At 35.8% G+C, this 21002-nt stretch overlaps 1 protein-coding gene across 13 annotated transcripts in view; it reads left to right on the top strand.

The window, feature by feature from the left end:
- RGS7 (regulator of G protein signaling 7) overlaps positions 1–21002 on the top strand; it is a gene marked incomplete at both ends in the record, with an annotated part of 239621 nt that overhangs the window by 89022 nt on the left and 129597 nt on the right. For all 13 annotated transcript variants that reach the window (XM_082048677.1, XM_082048678.1, XM_082048680.1 and 10 more), the window contains one exon: positions 11377–11473. In XM_082048677.1, coding sequence (XP_081904803.1) covers positions 11377–11473 — 97 coding nt within the window. The remainder of the gene's footprint in view (positions 1–11376; positions 11474–21002) is intronic.

The following is a 21002-nucleotide window of genomic DNA, read 5'->3' on the forward strand; positions in this document are numbered from 1 at the left end:
CTGAAATTAAAATCTGTCATTCTTGTTATTTCCTTTGTAGTAGTAACTCATTTCTCTATGTATTCTGTTGAACAAATTCTGATTCACACTTTCTACTTGGTTGTTACAACTGCTTCAGGGGCTTTAGAGTACACACTGGGGATGCTCTGACAGAATAGTGAGCCTAACCAACATAACAAAGGAAAGGACATAAAGCAGACCATCACTGCCTCCTTTCTAGGACAAGGTGCAAATTGATCTCCTATTTCTAATGAGTCTTCTGTGTCTGGGCATTTGTTGCTTGTTTTTTGTTTGTAACGTACAGTTAAATGTGCGAGTGATTACTGCCTGAATTCATAAATATAACTTAGAATCTAGAATGTTAAGCAGGTGGTTTGATAAGAAGTCTAAAAACATTATTCCAACATTCCCAAGCAAGCCCCTTTGCATTAAATTTTATACATTTTTTTTTTAATAATACAGAATAAAAACCACATTTAGATGCATCTGTGTGTACATATATATGTATCTGTACTGTATAAAAATACTAGGATAAAGATTTATACTGCAAAAGGAGGACCACAATTCAGTTCCATATAGAAAAATTGCACAAAATTGATGGCATGTAGAGAGCAGAAGTCAACATGAACTCTCTAGGTGGAAAATTTCAAATATGCTGTTTGTGCAGAAGGCCTATTCCTACTGGTCCAAAAAGCACAGCACTTGATAAAGCCTGATGATATATTCATTAGCATTGCCAAGACAGGTCCACAACTACTTGAGTAAGGAGAATAAACTACTGCTTTGTGATGGATGTCAGAGTTGAAGGACCATAGGAATGTGTGATATGAAAAATGGTGCTCCTGTTTCTATAAAATAACTTAGGCAAAGCTATTTATGTAACATGTTTGTCCAGCAGGGTTAAAAAAACCCAAAAACTTCCCTCAAAAGGGAAGGTCCTTTTGATTGACTTTAGAGATAGATTACCAAATGTTACTTGTTGAAGAGCTAAACTTCATCTGAGAAAAGGGTCTTTAGTTACATTGTACCAAATTCAGTGAATTGCGTAAGAACTAAAAAGTAGATATGTGTCAGATTATTCCAGTTTAGCTAATATTGCTAATAATTTCAGAACAGTCACCCAAGATTGCCATAAAGATTGATGGATGCAGAAAGACAAGTAAGCAGCCTGTCTGCTTTTTCTAATAAAATTTAAACACATATCTTTATTTCACTTTCAGTGGTGTTTTAGAACTAATTTCTAAAGCCATGCCAAGGTTTAAGTTTACTTCTGGGAGTTTACAACTGTTTCCAAGGGCAAAAACAACTAGAAATGGAACCTCTCTTCAATTCAGTTTATATTAGGCTGGAGTCAAGACATGTACTGTAGGTATTAATATGTTCAAGACAGTTTTCTTGAACTGAGTGGGTCATGGATGTCCTGATACCATGACTACCTATGCTAGATAAATAGCATTCAGAGGTTATTCTAGTTAATAATTTTGTTACTTTTACCCATTTATACTTAGAATCCAGCTGCTGTCCTCAGTCTGATCTCAGTAGATCTACTCTCAATTTCCAGTCTCGGACCTCTTTGGTCAGCATAATTTATATTAACTCTGAACTTGCAACAGTGATTCTTATGGAAGTGTGGATGTAGAATTTGAGGAGTTGTTGCCAAACATTATGAGACAGTGAATATTTTTCTAACTGCGGTTTTCAGTATTACATCTTGAAGATTCTGTCTAATTGTCTTTAAGTAGGATTATGTATGAAGAAATAAATTCTAATAAGAGTGTATGTGATGACCATAAGCTAAAATACAAATCTACACAGAATGGGATAACATTTTTAAGTTTCAAAATGGATAATGAAGATGGATCTTTCCATTGTCCTCCTTACTATTTCCCCCTTTCTGCTTTGTCTAACACATAAAAGCCATTCCAAACAATTTCTGTGTATGAGTTCATCCTCATGTTTTTCTTGAGATACAACGTAGTGCAACAAGATGCAGTAAGATAAAGATGGAAAAGAGAGGCATACAGTAAACAAGTCTCTAAATGTGGTCCTTCAGAATAATGAACTTCTCAGTCACGTTTAATATATTAAATACATTTGAGACATCTGACACACAAGATGTGAAGTTAGTCATCAGGATGGGCCATACAGAAATGATTCAGTGTTGTGCATTTGTAGATGTCATGCAACATCTTAAATTTCCTTTCTGGAACTTTAGAAAAAGTTCAGCTTTTGATAGGAAAAGAAGAGTTATGCTGTGACAGTCATGACATATTTAATATTTAGGAGTCCAGTGCCTAGAAATACTATAATTTATTCCCAAAATATCAAAGGAAATTCTTCCCCTGACTACAGTAGGCTTTGATTCATGCCTCTGATTAGGGGAGAGATAAAGTGGCTAAAAATATGTCATGACTCTGCAACATTCTGGAGCTGACAGAAACTCCAGTCTGTTGAAAATCTGATTGCTTTAATTTTGTCTAGCATTGTAATGCTCCAACACATCAGAAGTATTTAGAAAGTCATTCAGTTAATGGTGGTCTCCTTAGCTGCGTCTGAGATTTCACAGCCAATGGAGGCTGAAGTGACTTGCCAAAGGTTGGTTTGTGGTAAAGCAGAGAAGAAAACCAAAGATTCCCAAGTCCTAGTCAAGTGATTCACCTGCTAAATGCAACTTGCTCCAGTTTTTCCAAATGAGGGAGAAATCTTATCACTGTTGATGTGTTAGGTTTTATCCCAACTTGCTTGAGACAGTTCATCAGAACAGAATCATGTTTGACTGTATTCATACACGTCATCTGCAGCCCTTTAATTTTGCCTGGGTAAAGAGTAGATAGGTAGTGTATTTATTCTATTCAGTCAAAAGCAGGAATGTATTTTTTTTGCTTGGAATGGGTAGGTGCATGCAGATTACCTCTATTTATTATATTTTAATTTATTAGTGTAGACCTCTCTTACAGGGTAATCCCTCTGCGTAGGGACATATGATTTTTCCAGCAAGTATGTAATTTCTTCTAACAATTATTAACCTCTAACATTTTTGGAGCGTGAGATGGGTCCTTCTAAGTGCTTTCTGGCACAGATACAGGACTATCTAAAGTAGTGCTTTCATTGTTAAACCTTGTTACTTGCCATCCTTTAAACTGGTAAAACAGATAAACTGGTGATGGAAAAAATGCTCTTCAAGAAGAGCTGGGATTTTTCAAGTGAGAGATGACTTTATGATGACCAAGCTTCTCTGTTCTGAGAGTAACTCTCTATGAAACTTGTGATCCAAAGTTTCTAAGACCAATGTTCAAGCTACTTAGTTTGATCCAACTGGATCTAGTACAGAGATTCTGACTCTTAGCACAGCGTTTTCTATAACTTTTTCTTAATTCTGAAGCTGAATCAGTATGATATATTCCTCCAAAGTTATATGGTTTTTTTGTAATACTAGTTGAGTAGCTTTTAGAAACTGTTACAATCTGCTGTTCACGGTCCAGCCATATCACATTAATATACATGCAGTGAACTGGGTGTATGTCCTATATATTTATTTGCAGGACTCTTAGGTGAGACAAATATTAATCTAAATGAAAAAAACTGGAAGTAATAGCCCATGTGGTATTATAGGTTTGTTGACATTCTTCTGACACTCTAAATTCTTCAAAAAATATACTGACAGAAGCAAACCTGCACTATTTTTGTGAATTAGAATAAAGAAGCACTTTTTTTCTGTTGAAATGCAGTGTTAATTGTTTTCAGTTCAACTTGTCCAAAGAAGGCACAGTAGGAAATAAATCAGGTGACACTGTAGAATGGTAGTAGAAATGGAAGGTTACTGGGAGATCTTCAGTTTACCCAATGTATGAGATAGAGAAAAAAGTTATATTGTGTGACATGTTGGTGCACCAAACCACTAGCTCAAATTTAGCAGTCCCTGGGAGAAAAAAGGAATAACTTATTTGCATAAATCACTATCCACAAAATGCACTATATTGTATCTTCAAGATATTCCATTCAATATTGTATGGTTTTATGTGATGGGGATTAGCCTTTATCTATTCTTTATCTAGGGATCACTGACAGCTGTGGCTTCCAAATAGGCCACATGTTTACACGTTAATCACAGAAGTTCAAAGTACGCTTTTAAGTCATACTTGTTTCAAAAAACGTCAACTAAATTCTGTTTTGGCAGACCATTTATTTTATGTTTGTTTGTTTGTTTGTTTTATTTCAGAATTTTTTATTCTGAAACTGTATTTCTTCCTTGGATACTCTGTCTCCCAGAGAGAATGTTGTAAAGTAGCTTTGTAGATAATTCTTTGCTATGCAGTAGTTATCAATATCTGAGCTGCCAATGACTTAACTGATTTTGCCCATTCTATGTGATTTCAGTGAACTTTACATGAAGATTGTGCCTTTTTATTTTTTTTTTCTGCTTTGAGAGAACGTATCTAAGAAGGGGTTTATTTTCATGAACTTTAGTATCAGATAGGACAGCACTACTGAAAGGTGGTTGCTGCTTCTTTTATAGTAACCTGTCTGTGTCACTGTAAGTGCATGTTCACTCATTGTCCCCAGGACAATGCGTCTCTGGGTATTGATATCCAGAATTTGGTATAACTGCTCAAAATGAGCAAGACATAGGAATGAAAAGCAAATAACTACTTGCATGATTTGTAATAAACTGCTGGTTATGTTGATTAAGCATTTCAGATGCATAAGTAACACAAGAACATGCCTAAAGTTATAATTCCAAAACCACAGCTCTAAATCAGCAAAGTGTGCAGAGTCTTTCATATTGATGCAAGTTAACTGGTGAGCATGCAGTGTTGATGGCAGGAACAAGCCCAGTGGCACTGTTCATCTAATCAGAAAAAACTCAGGTCTCAAAAATAATTACACAGAATTGGAATCAATTTTCAAAGAAATTCAAGATAACTTAAATTATTCCCGACAAAAGCTTGCCCTCCACTTAATTAGTGTAAATACAGGCTGCTGGTGTATATAGTACCACTTTGTTTTACAACCAATTTGCAACACTACCTATTTGCTATATCTGATACAGTACAGATAAATAGTGCAATTAAATTTAAATCTTAATTAGAAATTCATAAATTGACAATTACAAATGCAGACATAAGAGTGATGACACATAATGCTTCAATATAGTTTTATGCTACATACAAAACCAGAACATCTTTGGCTCTACACAAGGTTTCTGTTTGAGGGCAGAGTATGAACTATTTGCTTACACCAGTGACTTCATACTGCAGAAGGGAAGGAACATGAGGCAGACATGCTAGCGTCATAGGTATATGTAGTAAATTAGGCTCTTCAAACAATCTTGATTGTATCCATTTAATATGGTTGGCAGCTTTTATGTTGATTTGTCATTTGATTTTATATTGTCATATCATTACTTCAGCAAATGGAGGTTCTGGAAAGAATGAAACCAGTCATCTTGTATTCTTTTCATTGTTATTCTCTAATTTAATGTTCATCAGAGAGTACTTAGGGCAGTTTCCTGTGTTGGTAGGCCAGAGAAGCAATATTGCTGGCTTAGAGGAACTCCTCCTGTTTATGTTTTTCAGCAAGCTCAAATACTTCATGCATGACTGTCACTAACAGTTCAGTTAACCTTGCATGTTTTAAGCCATCTTTCAGCATTGTAATTTAGTCAAAAATCTAAATGTACTTTTCTGGACTTGTGAATGTTTTAAACTTTGTTTTGATCCCAAGTAGGAATGAAGAGTTGAAATAACTCCATTCTGTACAAAATGGGCAATGCTAAAATCTTTGATATAGAGATGTCAAACCATCTCATTTCTACACACTTGATTTAGAAAAAGAGTTGTCAGCACTCCTGACCTGAAAATGATTTGCTTTACTTTGGTGAGCAACACTGAAATATTTTATCTGGCAATCAGTTTGTCTGTATCTGTGCTTGTCAGTGCAGCCTCCCGGGATTTGTAGTTCGTCGATTTTGTGCTCTTTGCTTCTCTATGATGCAGCTTGAGTAGCTGAAAAAAGCCCCCTGGTTCACTGAGTTGGGCAGCTCTCAGGTGGCACTGTGATGATTCAATTAAAGAAGGATATTGCAGCAATTGTTGGCATGTGTAGTCCAGGCAAAGAGCAGCTCACATGGGAAGACAGAGAGGCTGAGGCTCCTAAAGTATAATTCTAATGGAGTAGTTTAGCCATTCATGTAAATATACAGGTTTTTTTGTTTGTTGTTGTTTTTTTTTTTTTTTGCATGAATGAACCACAGCAAAATACTTTCCTACAAATATTCTGCATCCTGCAATTGCAAGCTTGCTAGCTGATGGAGGTCTTAACAGACAATTTGTAGTATAATTGGCAGTGTGTGAGACAGAACATATGTAGTACAATGGAGTTTCAAGAGAGAAGTACTGTTGAAAGCAAGAGGAATAATTCATTATCAGTAGAATCCTAACAAGATGAGAATATATCTGTCTGTTCTGTATAGTTAGCATGTGTTGGAAAACAGAAAAAATGGCCATTACTTTGTGAGGAACCTTGCAGCTTTCTCCTTCCCTGCTGGGTTTGTTCAGCCCATGTTGCTTCACGTAGGTCTCTGCACAGGGCTGGCCAAGGGAAGCCTCCTGCAACCTGCTGACCAGCCATGCTGAAGACCTCAGACTCTTTAACATGTTGAGGTAGGAAGGGGAAAAAAATGTCTCGGGAAGCTCGTTGTGTAGTGTAAGAAAAGATCACATCTTGTAACTTGTTGTAGTTAGTTAACAAGTCTGGATGAGGTTTGTAGTTAGTTCCACTGGGTTATTCCACTCCTGTATTTGGGTAAAATGAAGAAAGATTTTAGCAGAATTAATAAAGCTGTAGTGTGGGTAGACCCCAGTACAATCAATGTAAGAGCGATCCCCTGGTCTGAGGTATGATAACTGAGGACAAAATAATGCTTAGTTTCATTCTAGTATTCCTGGATATGCTTTTAATTCCTTGGCTCTGAAATTTGTTTTAGTAACAGAAATTGAACTGAGATGTCTGTAAATGTGTAAGCAGGTCAAGGCTTCAAGGTTTTACTATGTATCTCTTGGGTTTTAGTTAGTTCCAGACCACTGCTTTCTTTTTCGGGTCTTCGAATCCTTGTATCTAGTGACAATCTTTAATAGAATTGATTTAGGCTTACTTTTAAGGGAAGAAAAAACTCTTGTCCTTCACTGACAAACTTTTTGAGCTTTTGACTTTTGTAGTCTTGGAATTAATTAAAAAATCCCACTTCTTAAACTGAGATGCTGAATTATGGGACAAGGGGATAATTTTTGCAAGATGTGTGGTTGATTAGCAATGAAATTTGTATTTATATTTAGAAATTTTAAAAACAGGTGCTTCCCAAACCACCTGGCACTGAAATCTAAGGAAGTATAAAAATACTGCCCCTCAGAGTTGTATTAATTTCACCTGCCTGTATGTAGGTAAGTATACTAGTCCTGGTTTATTGTCAAGAATTCCACTGTCAATAATGAGGAAAGTCAGATACCTTTGGGTAGTGACAGATAATTGAGGATAGAAGAGGTGAATTGTACCCCATATGGAAGAAACCTCTTATGATCATATCAAAGAAGAAGAGAAGCCTAATAAGCACAGTCCTTCAATGGACTTTTAGCAATATACAACTGAGAACAACCACCTTCACTTCCTATTTGATAACTTTTTATCTCTCTTCCCCATGGGCTCTGTGGATTTGCTGTGGACTTCGTGGGTTCTTTCCCTGGGGTGAGACACGTCTCCATGCCTGGCTTCCAGTGCATTTGGAGCAGTCACAGAGGTCATTATTAGGCAATGGTTCCTGTATCCTCTTGCCTTTCTATTATAGGATATCACTATCCTCTTTCTGTTTGTTTCATATAAGATGCATTGTCACTGTTGTTGCAAAGTTAGTGTTTGAAATAGAGCCCTTACCTGCCAAGATGAAGACTGCAGATTATCTTCACAAGGAGATAAGTGAAGTTTTAAATATCAATATTTTAAGTTTGGTCTGAGTTGCCTATGGGTCAGAATGTTAGTGAGTTTTTGTCAGGGTTAGAATTGCCTCACTGGTAAACAAACGGCACATTTTTTGAAGTATACATTTATTTAGAAATGCTCTGGTTCAATCCTTGCTGCACTATGAACTTCCTTCTAGCTACATTTTCCTTGTTAATTGTATATAATGATGACTGAAAAGCTAAAAGATCTGCTTATACAACTTCCTTTTCTCAAGCACATTAGCTTCATTTGCAGAGTGATCAAAAGGCAGGTTTGTTTGTAGATTTGTTTTCTCTGAGTTCTTTTCGGAGGCTTATGACTAAAAAAGATTCCATTGTATGATCAGAGCCCATCAGGTTCATCCAGGTAAGCACATAAGAACTGTGAAGGCCTAATTCTGAGGTGAAGTAGCTTATATTTCACTTTTGAGCATCAGGTCAGGTGACTCAGAAGCAAACCATCAGGCAGGAAAATTATTGTATTGGGAAGCAGCTTGTGTTTCCCAGATTGGACTTCTTGAGCAAAATTAGATGAAGATTTTCTTTCATCATTCTAATTAAACTATTCTGCCCTTTTCATTGTCTTAGGTCATTGTTGATAAATGACAGAGATGTGGCTTGAGTGCTGCTTCTCAAATATAATTAAATAAGATGTTTTTTCAGTGGAAGAGATTATACATTTGCTGAATTTATAGCAACTAAGGTAGAAATAGGCATTACATATATTGAAAGTTAAACTGTGCAACTACATATTTTGAATTAGATGATTTTGAATCTTTAATTGAAGCTTTTTGTTGTTGTTGTGCCTTTCATTTTCTTGAGTTCTTATGTTTAGTATTAAAGATGACCACAAACCAAGAGTGACCTTTCAGATTTCTGTGTAAAAAGGGACAAGTTAAGTAAGAATTTTGTAGTCTAACAGATAACATACAGAATTGCAGGTCAGCTGTGACTAATTAGGAGTCTGCTGCTGTGTTGTATCTTGTTTCAGAACATTCCTGCTCATGCAGTAATCTTTGAACACTGCATTAACCAGGCAGTTCTCAGTGATGCTGCCTGGAGTATGAGCTGCTTTTTGCACAGTGGGTGTTTGCTCCTGACATGGAACAATAATCTGACCTAGACGTGCAGGGGAAGGTGTAATTTTGCAGTGCAGACATCCTGGAGCTCACTTTGCTGATCAAAACCAGAGAACTCCCCTAGAGCTACAGTCCCTATCAGAGTTAGGCTTGGTACCATTTAGATTAAATCTTGTCCATGAAGCAAGTTCAGGAAAGCGTATGTGTCAGTTAACAATTTATTCCATTTACCCTCCAAAGAAGGATTACTGACAGCACTAGGAATGCAAGGTGTGAAACACTCATGCGTGTTCCTGAGAAATAGATAACTGCATATCACTACCAGTAATATTATGTTCCAGGATTGTGTCCTACATTTGTAGTAATCCTTATTATAATGCAAATACACCTTTATCATGTTGTCTTCTAAATTGTCTTCTAAACTTTGTCCCAGTGTAACACACTTTATTATACACTATGAAGTTCTAGCAATATTCTTATAAGCTTAGGATGCATATGTGGAATTTATCATCAAATTTACTTCTGTTCATTTCCATAGAAGGCCCATGCACTTATGATAATAATTTACTTTATTGTTTAAAGCAAATATATTAACTTGAATTAGAGTGACATCTTATTTATTAAAGGGCTCAATAAGAGAGTTTTCCAACTCAATTTAGAAGGAGTTAAAATGAACCTTCTCTGACTATATGGATAATAAATGTAGGGACAGATGCCTTTTCATAGACAACCATTTGTGTGCTTGGCAATTTATTCAGAACACTATTAATAGCCTTTTTCTGTTTAAATAATTAAATTCCCTGTCAGATGAAAGTAATTACAATGAACATTTGTTTGTTTCTTCCGTTGCATTCGTATATTCCTTAATTCTGAGCAATAGACTCAGTGTTCCACATCTGGCCATGTGCTGTAATAACAATATCTACTTCTCGTGTGTACTTTCTGTTTTGGACTATGGCACTGGATTTGTGTTCCTTGCATTGTTAATGTCTGATCCATAAGAACATGGAGCATGTGAGCCTCCAGGCACTCTGTATAAACAAGTTTTTCATGAGCAGATGAACTAATTGATTTGTTTTCCTTTTTGGTATGGATTTTTGTTCTGTTTTCCTATGTATACCACTGGTGACCGCAGCTGCTTTTCCTGGTTCTAGACAACTCCTTCATTGGGCCAATTAATTCACAGCTGCAACTAATGATGATTTGCTCTTTGCTGATTTGGGTCATCAGATTTCTGTGGAAAAAAGGTGTAGAACAGAACTTTGTCTGTTTGTATCTTTTCTTAACACAACTCAGCCAAAAACTTTTAATGAATTATTTGGGAACATATTGGGGGAACAGAGGTGAGATAGATTTTTTTTTTTTTTTAATATGTATCTAATAAAATGATATGAAATGCTCTGTCACACAGAGTTTTTCATATGGAGTATGTTGGTGATTTAAGAAAAAATCAGGAATGGTTGTAATTCACTTTATCACAATACCATTGAATATTTTGAGAAGTTAAATAATCAAAGAAGAAAGATGGGAATTATCTAATGTGTAAACTGAAATAATGAAATGTTTGAGAATATAACCAGCCAATCTAAATATTCTTTGCATTTTCAAGTAACTGGGCTTGCTGTTTATAGTTCACATGAAAGTGAACCTTTGGGTTGAGCATAATTTGTAAAATGTATGGGCCAAATTAGCCTAAAAGACTGAGTTGCAAAAAAAATAGCTAATGTAAAAATATGAAAAAAATACAGCAAATTGATTTTGAGCAGTTTTTCTACCGATTCCATTAACTACAATAAATCCTACCTTTCTGGCTCTGCTGTCTCCAGGGATGTAAGATTACATCATGCCGTACATTATATTCTCTTAAAAAAGGAATTTTTGCTTTGAACTTAAAAACTCTGTTTTTGTTTTGAACAGTCTTTTTGAGAGCTGTATCAGTCCCCTGGAAGGCTGTATGAGTCTATTTTGCTTTTGTATTTGGTACAATACCAGAAGTACAATCAAACATGAGGTTCTACATCCAGCAATGGTTTTTAACTTTTTCTTTTAACTCCTTTTAACTGCTTTAACTAAACCTCTTCTGCCTTGCTATTTCTTTCTCAAGAGACTTTGAGCACTTTTTTCTTTTTTTTTTAACTGTTGTGCAGTTTTTTTAACCTGTTCAGTAAAAATCTAAAAATTAGAAATTAAAAAATAACAAGAGTGGACTTGTCATTCTGAGAGGCTGATCTAGGATTCCTTGGATAATTCATTTTAGGAAATATTTCTGGATCTGTTTATTCATTTTTTTTCCCCTCCATTTTCAGATGGAAGATGTCATAGCCCGCATGCAAGATGAGAAAAATGGGATTCCTATTCGTACAGTCAAAAGTTTTCTTTCCAAGATCCCCAGTGTCTTTTCCGGTAAGAGTCAAAATGAATCTCATACTATTTAAAATTTCCACTTTGCCATTTCAACATCCCCTTACATAAGGTAAACACTTTTAACTGAGTGCTATGGGGAATTCATACTTATCTATTCTGGAGGAGACATTGACTGTTCCTTGAACACTTTAATTATAGTGTTTTTGATATGTCTCTCTCATGTTGGAGTGGGCTTATACAGAGATGGTTTTGTCCTGCAAATTAAGAGAAATGAATGCTTAATTTTCTACAGAAAGTCACGTATCTGAAGATGACAATATTTTTGTTGCAGAGTTTCTGCATTTCAGATCTGATTTTTAGCCTGTGTTCATGCAAAGTATAATGAGTTTAGTGTACAGACCAGTTCAGGAAGATAAGGACTGCCGTTGCACTCTGCAACACATACTGAATTGTGGCTGTAGACAGTTATGACAACATTTATGATCTGCTTTTGTAGCTGACTGCCTGTGTCCAAGAAGCTAAGGCTGAGATGTCTGTGGTGATTTGCAAAACAGCTGTAAACTTTATAACTAATCCAAGTCAGTATTGCTATATGAAAAAAAACTGTCCATCTATTAATTGACTAGTATACTATATTTATTCATTTATTTACATATTTTATATACATTTATGCATTTCTATGTGGATATGTATCTTTTTGTGCTATCAATGAATATGGAGTTCCTTTGAAATAAGTGCCATTGTTTAACCTACTTTTTCCGTACTCTGGTCAGCTCTGTAAACAGTTGCATTTTCTGTAATGAAAAAGGTAATCCTTACATAGAAAGTATTTACAGAAGTTTGTACTGTCCAGAACTGCAAGAAGTATTCTATAGTTTAATTTTCAACCTTAGGAATGTTTTTGCTAGTAAATTAGTCCAGCACAAAGAAGGAAAGAGTCTTAAGTGTGAACAAAATGTTTTCATGATTTTAGAAAATATTTGTACAAAACCTAACCTCTGAAAAATGGACTTTTATCTCCCATAAGTTAGTAGAGTGTGTCATCCTATTAAATGATCCATATTAATTGTTATTCTCTGGCTTACCTTGTGTGCTATGGTTTTCAAATTAGAATATATGTACAGTAGTACACAGCAGTCACTGATACAACAATTTTTGTATATAACCTGAGGCATTAACTTTATCAATTGCAAGGGGAAAGAAAAAGCACAGCAGGGTTCATTTTTTTCTCTTTGCAGATTTTCTCCTTCAAATACCAGGCAGTAATTTTTACTACACATGACTAAAAAACTCACCAGAACAGCATAACTGTCATTTTAGTTCTGCTAATAACTTTCCTGTCAGTTCTCTATCCTGGATGGAATCTGAACTCTTCAAACTTTTGTGTTGAGAGTAGCGTGTTTTCTTTAATGTGCTAGGAGTTTGTGTACATGTAGCAAATGAATCTCAGCTTGAACTCAAAACCATTGACTGCTAGGAAACATGAGAGTATTTTTCTCTAAGGACCATGAAGGTAATAATGAAAATCTAAGTGCACATACTTCCTTTAAAGCATAAAGCAGTGGCTGATGACTTATGGTACTCTTACTACCCACAAAAACATCCATATGAAAATGGTCAAATAATGAGCAGATTCTCTCCAGTTAAAAAATACATATAAATGTCTATATGCTCATAGATATATATCTGTGTGCGTATGCATAACAGCATGTATTATATACCTAGCCATCAGCCCAGGATTATATCTGATAAAAACTGGAACTTTGCAATTGTTTGTTTGTGAGGGAAAGCAAAATGGGTAGGTCTACCACAATTAAGTCACGTTCCTGCAAGTACTTGGAGAAGACCTGGAAGAGTCCTTTAAACAACTTGTAAAAAGTAAAGCTGTCCATAAATTGTCTGTAAGAAAAGGGTCTTATGGGCTAGCATTTTAATCATATTTTTATCAAAGCAAGAGAGGTATTTTCATTTTTATTTCATAGTTTTGCCTCTGAAAACAGCAAGTAAAAACCTAGTTGAAAAAGCAGTCATTTTTTAATGCAGAATTACTGACCATATCTCTTTAACAATGACTATATTAGCCAAATCAGCCCAGGGAATGGTACCTGAATTTAACCTTTTATAGAATGTTGTGATTATAATAAATAGGATGATGTGATTATATTGTTTACTGAGTCATTCCTTAGGTGTTTTATCAAATAAAATATCCACAAAGTGAAACATTTCAAACATAGATAATTTTCTATGGGCTGTACAAATTGTGCTTCAGAAAAACACAAAAGCAATGGTAAGTTAAAGATTATTTCACCTTGTGAAATTTTGAAAAAGGGATGAATTATATTGCTTTATATTTCATATATTCATAGAGAGAAAATAAGTTGCTTGATCTTGATATTTATGTTCATTTTTGTGAGCAAGCTGCTTGAATTGAAACACACCATTTTTGTTCAATTTATTTCTTGAAAACATTCAAAAGTAAATAATTTCATTGTCTTTACCAGATTAAAATATGCTCAAAAAGAGTTTGCAAGCTATTTGATGAAAAAGAATACTAACCCCTAGATGTGTGCCAATTACTATTCAGATTTTTATCCACATTTAAGAGGCTCTCAGACTGACTTAATTGCAGCAAGTTTATATTTGGTGTAAATTCACTAGAGCTAGCGAATCGCAGAATAATTAGGGTAACAGCATTCCAGTCACCTACAAGCAGGAGGTGAAAAATACCCCAGTCCTTGACTGAGTGCCAATATATTGTATATGCCAAGATAAAAGTCTCTGAAAACAAAGGGATAAAAACAAAGCTGTTAGCACCTGTCCTGATTCTATTAACTCATTCCTTGGCACAGACAGACTTTTCCTAACTTTATAGCATTAATGATTTAATGATACTCATTTGAGTGCTTTTGATAAAGAACTCTGTATAAAATTATACCTTCATTTTATGCAAAGAACTATGGTGCACAACTTAGTATATTACAAAGTCTTTAACACGAATGATGGGACTTATTATAGATACAAATAAACAATTATTGGAGAGGGGAAAAGCATCCTTGTCTAATTCCAAATGGGATTTAACATAGAAAAATCAGTGGAAGTAGGGCCTTGGGAGCTGGCTGCTCTGACTTGTACTGCCTGCAGACCTACAACCTGTTGTGCTCACCTGTGGTGTCTTTAGTATGTCATGACAAGCAAGAACAAATATTTAGCACCCCAGAATTATTCTTTTTTTTTAGCTTGTTGAGTCTGATGAGCTAATGATCTCATTGCACTCAAATCTTATTTCACACCAAGGTCTGCATCATTTGCTGTTGCAGAATGGATATTTACAGTCTACATACTCAGCTAGTCAACTACTACACGTGGCTTTTTCAGCATAATTCTATACTGACTTGTCCTGACACTAGCTCACTGCTTTCTGAGGCCATTGTAGCAGGACACTGCATGCCGATTACAATTTCAGCCAAGAATGCTTTTTGTAAAAGACCCTAGACTTCACAGAGGCTTGCTGAATTACATCATCCAACTAGAACCTGTGAGGGTAAGTAAGTGCAATTAGGTCTTTGAACAGAGAGAACATACAATGTGCTGTAGCAGATGGTCTTTGTAGTGATGGTTCACCTCAAGCTGAGTCACCCACAATCTTACTTGCAAGTAGGCTCAGACTGGATGCAACAAATACATGAATTTGCATGGATAGCTTTGCAGAAAACACATTAATATACCTACATACCCTAGTACGCTAACGGCTAAAACTAGATTTCTAGATTAACAGTGACTAGTGTAGGATCTAAAATATAATGGAAATTCTGCTGGAAATTGTAGTAATGCTTTAGTCTTGACTGCTTAAGCATATAAGCAATGCTATGGCATAAACCATCATTGCTTGAGTAATAGTTTCCTGAGCTTAAGAGTGGAATAATCTGTTTTTATTATGAACAATATAGTCTGCTTATGGACAAATTATGATCGCGAGTGTGAAAATCACACCAGAGGTTGTGTTTTAAAAATTGAATTGTTCTAAAAGTGTCTCCTCTAGCAGAGCCTGAACCACCTCTGAACTGAAGTGATTACATGTCAGGTCAACTGGAAGTTTATTGAAGGAGAGAATAAGTCAGTTTTCTCAGTAGCTTTATGGGTAGTTCCACATCCACACATCTAAAGTTGGGCTTGAAGATGACTCTCAAGTAGTTTCCTATATGGTTCTTGGGAAATTTGTCAGTTTAATGCCAAAATTTTAGTTATTCCTATCTATGGATCTAAGTCACTTTCTGTGATTAATGCTGATGAGCACAGTCATGGGCACTCAGGTTTCAGAAAACACCTGTTAAAAACAGTGGTTGATGGCTGACTTGTCTGCAGTATTGCATGACCCCATGAATGCCTAAAGTCTGTACTCTCAAGGTGAAGTCGTAATAATGTTATTCATCAGATATATATTGTGGCTTTGATTTGAAACTTTAAAAGCTCCAAGGAAAAAAATAGTCAGGAGAGTTTGCTCTCTCCATGTGATTATGCATTTTGAGGAACAGAAGAAGGGCTTGCTATTGTTTTCTCCATGGTTTTAAAATGTTTTGGAGGAATGAAGAAGATAGCTTATATAGACATCTTGCCAGTCAACAATAATAATTGCATGAAGGTTGTCATGTGTGTTCTTTACTTACACTGATTAGAGCATTAGGAATAAAAAGAAGGTAATTTGCCTTGAACATGGTTCACCATTAGGCCTGAAAATGGGTAAAAAAACTTGCTTGAAATGATGAATATAGGGAGGCTGACATATGAATCATAGGGATTAGAAGGAGCTCTAAAATATCATTTTTATTTTTACTAAGGAGAGACAGCAAGTAAATGCCAAAGTTTTGCTCTTCACTTTCAAGCAGAAAGAAACATTCACAGTTTACAGATAAGGCGCTGCAATAGCTGAGGGTTTGTTTCGGGAGTTTTTGTGGGGCGGGCAAGTGGGCTGGTCAGAGTTAGTGCTGAAAGCTTTGTGAGCTAATCATCATGTGGATATTTCTTTAAGACAGATGTAGTGATATAGTTTTGTCTTATGGGCATTACAGAATATCAGCGTGATGCTTTAGAAGACTTTAACATATGTACAGTACTCGGATATTGTTGGTGATGAATAAAATCTGTGGAGAGTGTGCCAATTGAGTGGTGTGTAACTGTGAATGTGGGACACTGCTGTTTTTACTGAAGGAGAGGGGAGCACTACAAGAAATGTAAGTTCAATTACAGAACGCACACAGAGACAGAATAAAAACTATTCAAGGAAAGTACGTTCATACTAGTTGTTACTGGCTGTTTCTGACGTATGGCTCAATAATTATGGAAAGCAGTCACAGCTTGAACCAACAAAAATAGGAGAAGGAGACCAGTAGAAAGGTGGTTTTTTTAACATCTTTGAGTTAAGGAGAAAGTGGAAAAGATTCATTTTTCTTTCCCAGGAAAATATAATCCATATGATGTCTTTAGTTTTTTCTCATTCCTAGATATGAAGTTGATATTGTGCCTTTTGCATACAGACATTGCATTTTCCCATTTTTTAGAAATACTATTGCCATCACATGCCATATTTATTCATCATTTTTACTGATATCAGAAATTGGTTATTTCTCTTCTACCTGGGAAGATTGTTATGATAACGAGTTTTTGCACTTTGATTAGCAAATGTATTCATATACTCATTAATTAACAGTCTTTGTTCAAGCACTCATAGTAGTATGTTTGGTAAAAATAGATAATTTATATGTTTAAGCATTAAAAAAAAAAAACAAAACCCTGCTGAAAAGCAGAGTGGCAGTCCCAGTAGCCCGGTCAGATATAGTGAGAGACCCCAGAGGAAAGCAGTGCCATAGTAGTTCATCTCACTCACAAATGACAGGTGGGTGAACCCAAGGTGTGAGTCACAGGAGCTACCTGCAACAACAGTATGGCTTGTTATGTAGACGCAGGCAGCAAAAAATAAAGAGCAGCACAGTGGGAACGGGATGAGTCAGGGGACTAATAACAAGAGAGAGAGCATTTCATCTGTCATTAGTTTTGATCTTTCCCAGCTGAGTAATGAGTTGTTAACATCTGATGCCTTTTCAGTGCTGCATGTGATATAAGTTGATAGGTTTATCCACTTCAGTACTGGAGATTACCTACCTGAAATACAAGATAAAAGAGAAAGCTGTATTACTTGGATTGACAGAAAAAAAAATCCCACAAAAGCATAACACCTCAATCATTTGAAGTGATGTTACATTATAGGTAAATACAAGAATACAAGGATTTTGGCATTTCCAATTTTGATACCTTTTCCATTATAAATTAGCCATCTGGGAGAAGCTAGAATTCCCTTCTCCCAAGCTTCTAATTTTATGGATTTTTTTTGGGGGGGGGGTTGGTTGGTTTTGTGGGAATTTTTTTGTTTGTTTTGTTTTGCTTTGCTCCCTTCCAGTGTCTCCAGTGCTGAGTTGATGACAAGTTCCTACTTTCTTGTCCCTTCCATTCCTTTATCCCTCTTTTCTTGCATTTTCCCACAGGTATAATTCAATAGTAGAATCAGTGCTGATTTCTTTACGCCAAATCAGCCACTTGTTATTTGCAGAGTCTTCCATGTTAAAACTGCAAGCTCACTGCCTTGATGAGGTTCTAGTCTTAGTAAAATGCTTTGATGAAAAGATCTCTGTCAGTACATGAAGGACAGAAGCCAGCTCCTTCCCTCTCCTGTGCCTGTTCAGAAAGGCAAATATGAGCAGAGACTTGCCATCTTTACAGTTTAACTTTTCAAACCAGAACTTTTGAGAATAAAGTTAATAATCCTCTATGCCCAAATGAGTAGTTGAAGTTAAAACACCAATCTCTCCTGTGTGTCATTTCCATTCATCACTTTTTCAGAGTGACTGATTTACGTTCAAATGTTCCTGGTCTTTTGGGAGTAGGTATTTTTAAGGAGAAGGCTGGTTCTCTTACTTAGTGTTATCATGTTCATGACTTTTAAACTCATAAGTAGAAGGGATTGACTAAGTCATACCATCAGATTGAACATACAGTCATTTCAAAGTAGTGAGGTAATTAACTGATTATTGAGCGCTGCAATGTATGCTTTACAATTTCAGAAAGCAAAATGGATATCTGAGTGTTGTCTGCATACCTTCACCTCCTGTTGCTGTTTGTTTGCCTGTCTTGACCACATCACTGGGATTGGAACTATATGTCCAGAGAAGGGTGCTCTTAAGCTGCTTAAAACTTGACAGAACTTTTGTATTTTATGGAAAAATCAGTTTAGTGACAGCATTGCGGTTGTGAAGCTCAGAATGGCCATGTGACAAGCTGTGGTGGGCTGGGATCAAATAAGAACTCAATGCTCTTATTCACTTGAAAAGTGAATGAAAGAAATGAAGAACTGTTTCCAATAGCTTTAATGCTGCAAGATGATTGTGCTCTCCATTTTCATTTTAAGGCACATGTTAATATCAGACTTTTAAGAAGTGACTGTCAAAATTAAAAGCTTTTCAAAATGTGAAAGTATTTTCATTGGTTATTTTACGGAGAACAACAAATTCTCATTTAAAAGTTATTGCTTCCTTCTAACGAAACAACAACAAAAATTGTATTCATATGTTTACATTTCAATTCAGGGGTGATTGCCATTGGAAGCATTAGTAAAAAGAAGAAAATACAGTGAAGAAAGTCTGAGGCAATTTTGCAAAATTGTTCTAGGAAACCAAAATAGCCTGAAAACCCATTGAAAAGTCTTTTAAAGTAATCTCTGTGCAAAATAGTCATTATAAATGTCAGTTCCCTTAAAATCAGTAGATATGAAAAGCTTATTTTCACAGAAATTTGCAAAAGAAATAGGTCTAGAAGTCATGCATTGATGGGCAAAAAGTCTTAATAGTTGTTCTCTTGTTGTGAGATGGGAGATTGCTGGAAACATTCATCTTCTTGGTTGTTCATCCACATGAAGTGCACAGTTTGAATTAGATGATCCCCTGTTTGCCAAATGCTGTGTAAGGCCTTACAGCTCAGCACGCTTCCCGAGAAATAGCTCTGGGGCTTGTTGATCACAGATACAAATTTGTTCCTAACTTTTCCTCCTATGTTGTTTTGTCATGAAAATACTTCTTTTGCTTTCCTACGCCGCCTTCTTCCTATCCTCCTCGCATGTAAAATTCTGGCAGTGTTTTTAGTTGGAACGAGCTTGCACCTTTGAAGTGTGAGTAGTTTTAAGAGGAGCTGCCTTCACTATGGCCACATATTTACTGAATTTTCCACCCTTGTCACCCGATCTCTGGACACTGGACATATAACATTCATGGAAAATGTGGGGTGAAAAGAGAGTCCTGAACCAGCCTCACATCAGCCTGAAATTAGCAGCAACTCTGCAGTCAGGCACAGCTTCATGTTAGGTAGTTTGCCATTTTTTTTCTAGCATAACACCAGTTAATAACTGCATTTTGTTATGATATTTTACAGCAGCAACGATGAGTAGTACTTACAGGAAACAGAGAAAATAACCCCCCTCCAACACACACACACAAACATACATAGCATGCATATTTAGGTCATATATAATTTCCCATGGAAGCAGTGCATAATATACCAGCTTAAAACCCTCAAACTTTTAAGCTGATATAAGCACCATCTGTAGTAGTGATTAATAACATAGGTTCACTAAAATATGTTATGAGCATAATCAAAGCCTTTTAGAATATGCCTAAGGAAGAGTGACCATACAGAAATATATTCAAGGGTTCTGGGAAAATGATTTTCCTTCCTTGCTATCTCTTGGAAATCTCTTAAAAAGAAGTACTATTGATGTCACATAGCAATGATTAGAACTAGTGAAATAAAGTATTTTAAGTAATTGTATTAATTAGGAAGCAAAGTGTACTACTTGGCTCCATCAGTTTATGAGGTACATCTATGACAAGAGGTCTGTATGTTTAAATCACATTGGAATTTTTTCACAGAAGTACAGAGAAGAAAGAGCTGTTATTATGTTTTCTGTCACTAATCTCTGAGACAGGAGGGAAATTTGCTGCTCATGTTAAGAATGAGGGGAGGAAGTGCATAGGTGAAGACAAATGAAGTCCCAGCATGAAGTTCTTGTTGACTGTTAGTAGTGGTCTTACCACAATGTGAAATCTCTTTCATGATACACTTGGTAAATTGTCTCGGGAAACTACCCCAGAAATGAACACCCACTTAAAGACAAAAAGAAAAGAAACCCAATTTGGTTCCTTTAAAGTCAGAACCCTTGAGTCTAAAAAGTATCCATTGTCTTGCCAAAAATCACTACTTCACAGTAGTAGCTAGGATTTGTAAGTATGATTTTGTATGAGCATGATGTAATCCTAAAGCTGGGAAGTTGGTAGATTTGGGTTTTTAATATATGGTTGATTAGAAAGGAACAGAAAGGTTACAAAGAATATCTGTGTACAAGACTGTAGTTATGCAGGTGCTGTAATTCTTTTATAAATAGAGACAACAGATATTAATATGATTACATTTGGTTATTTTTCAATGCGTACTCCACACCTCTTAATTTATGTGGCATTGTACACCGGTG

The sequence above is a fragment of the Streptopelia decaocto genome (genome assembly GCF_964273445.1).
Source record: "Streptopelia decaocto genome assembly, chromosome: 3".
Classification (NCBI taxonomy): Eukaryota; Metazoa; Chordata; class Aves; order Columbiformes; family Columbidae; genus Streptopelia; species Streptopelia decaocto.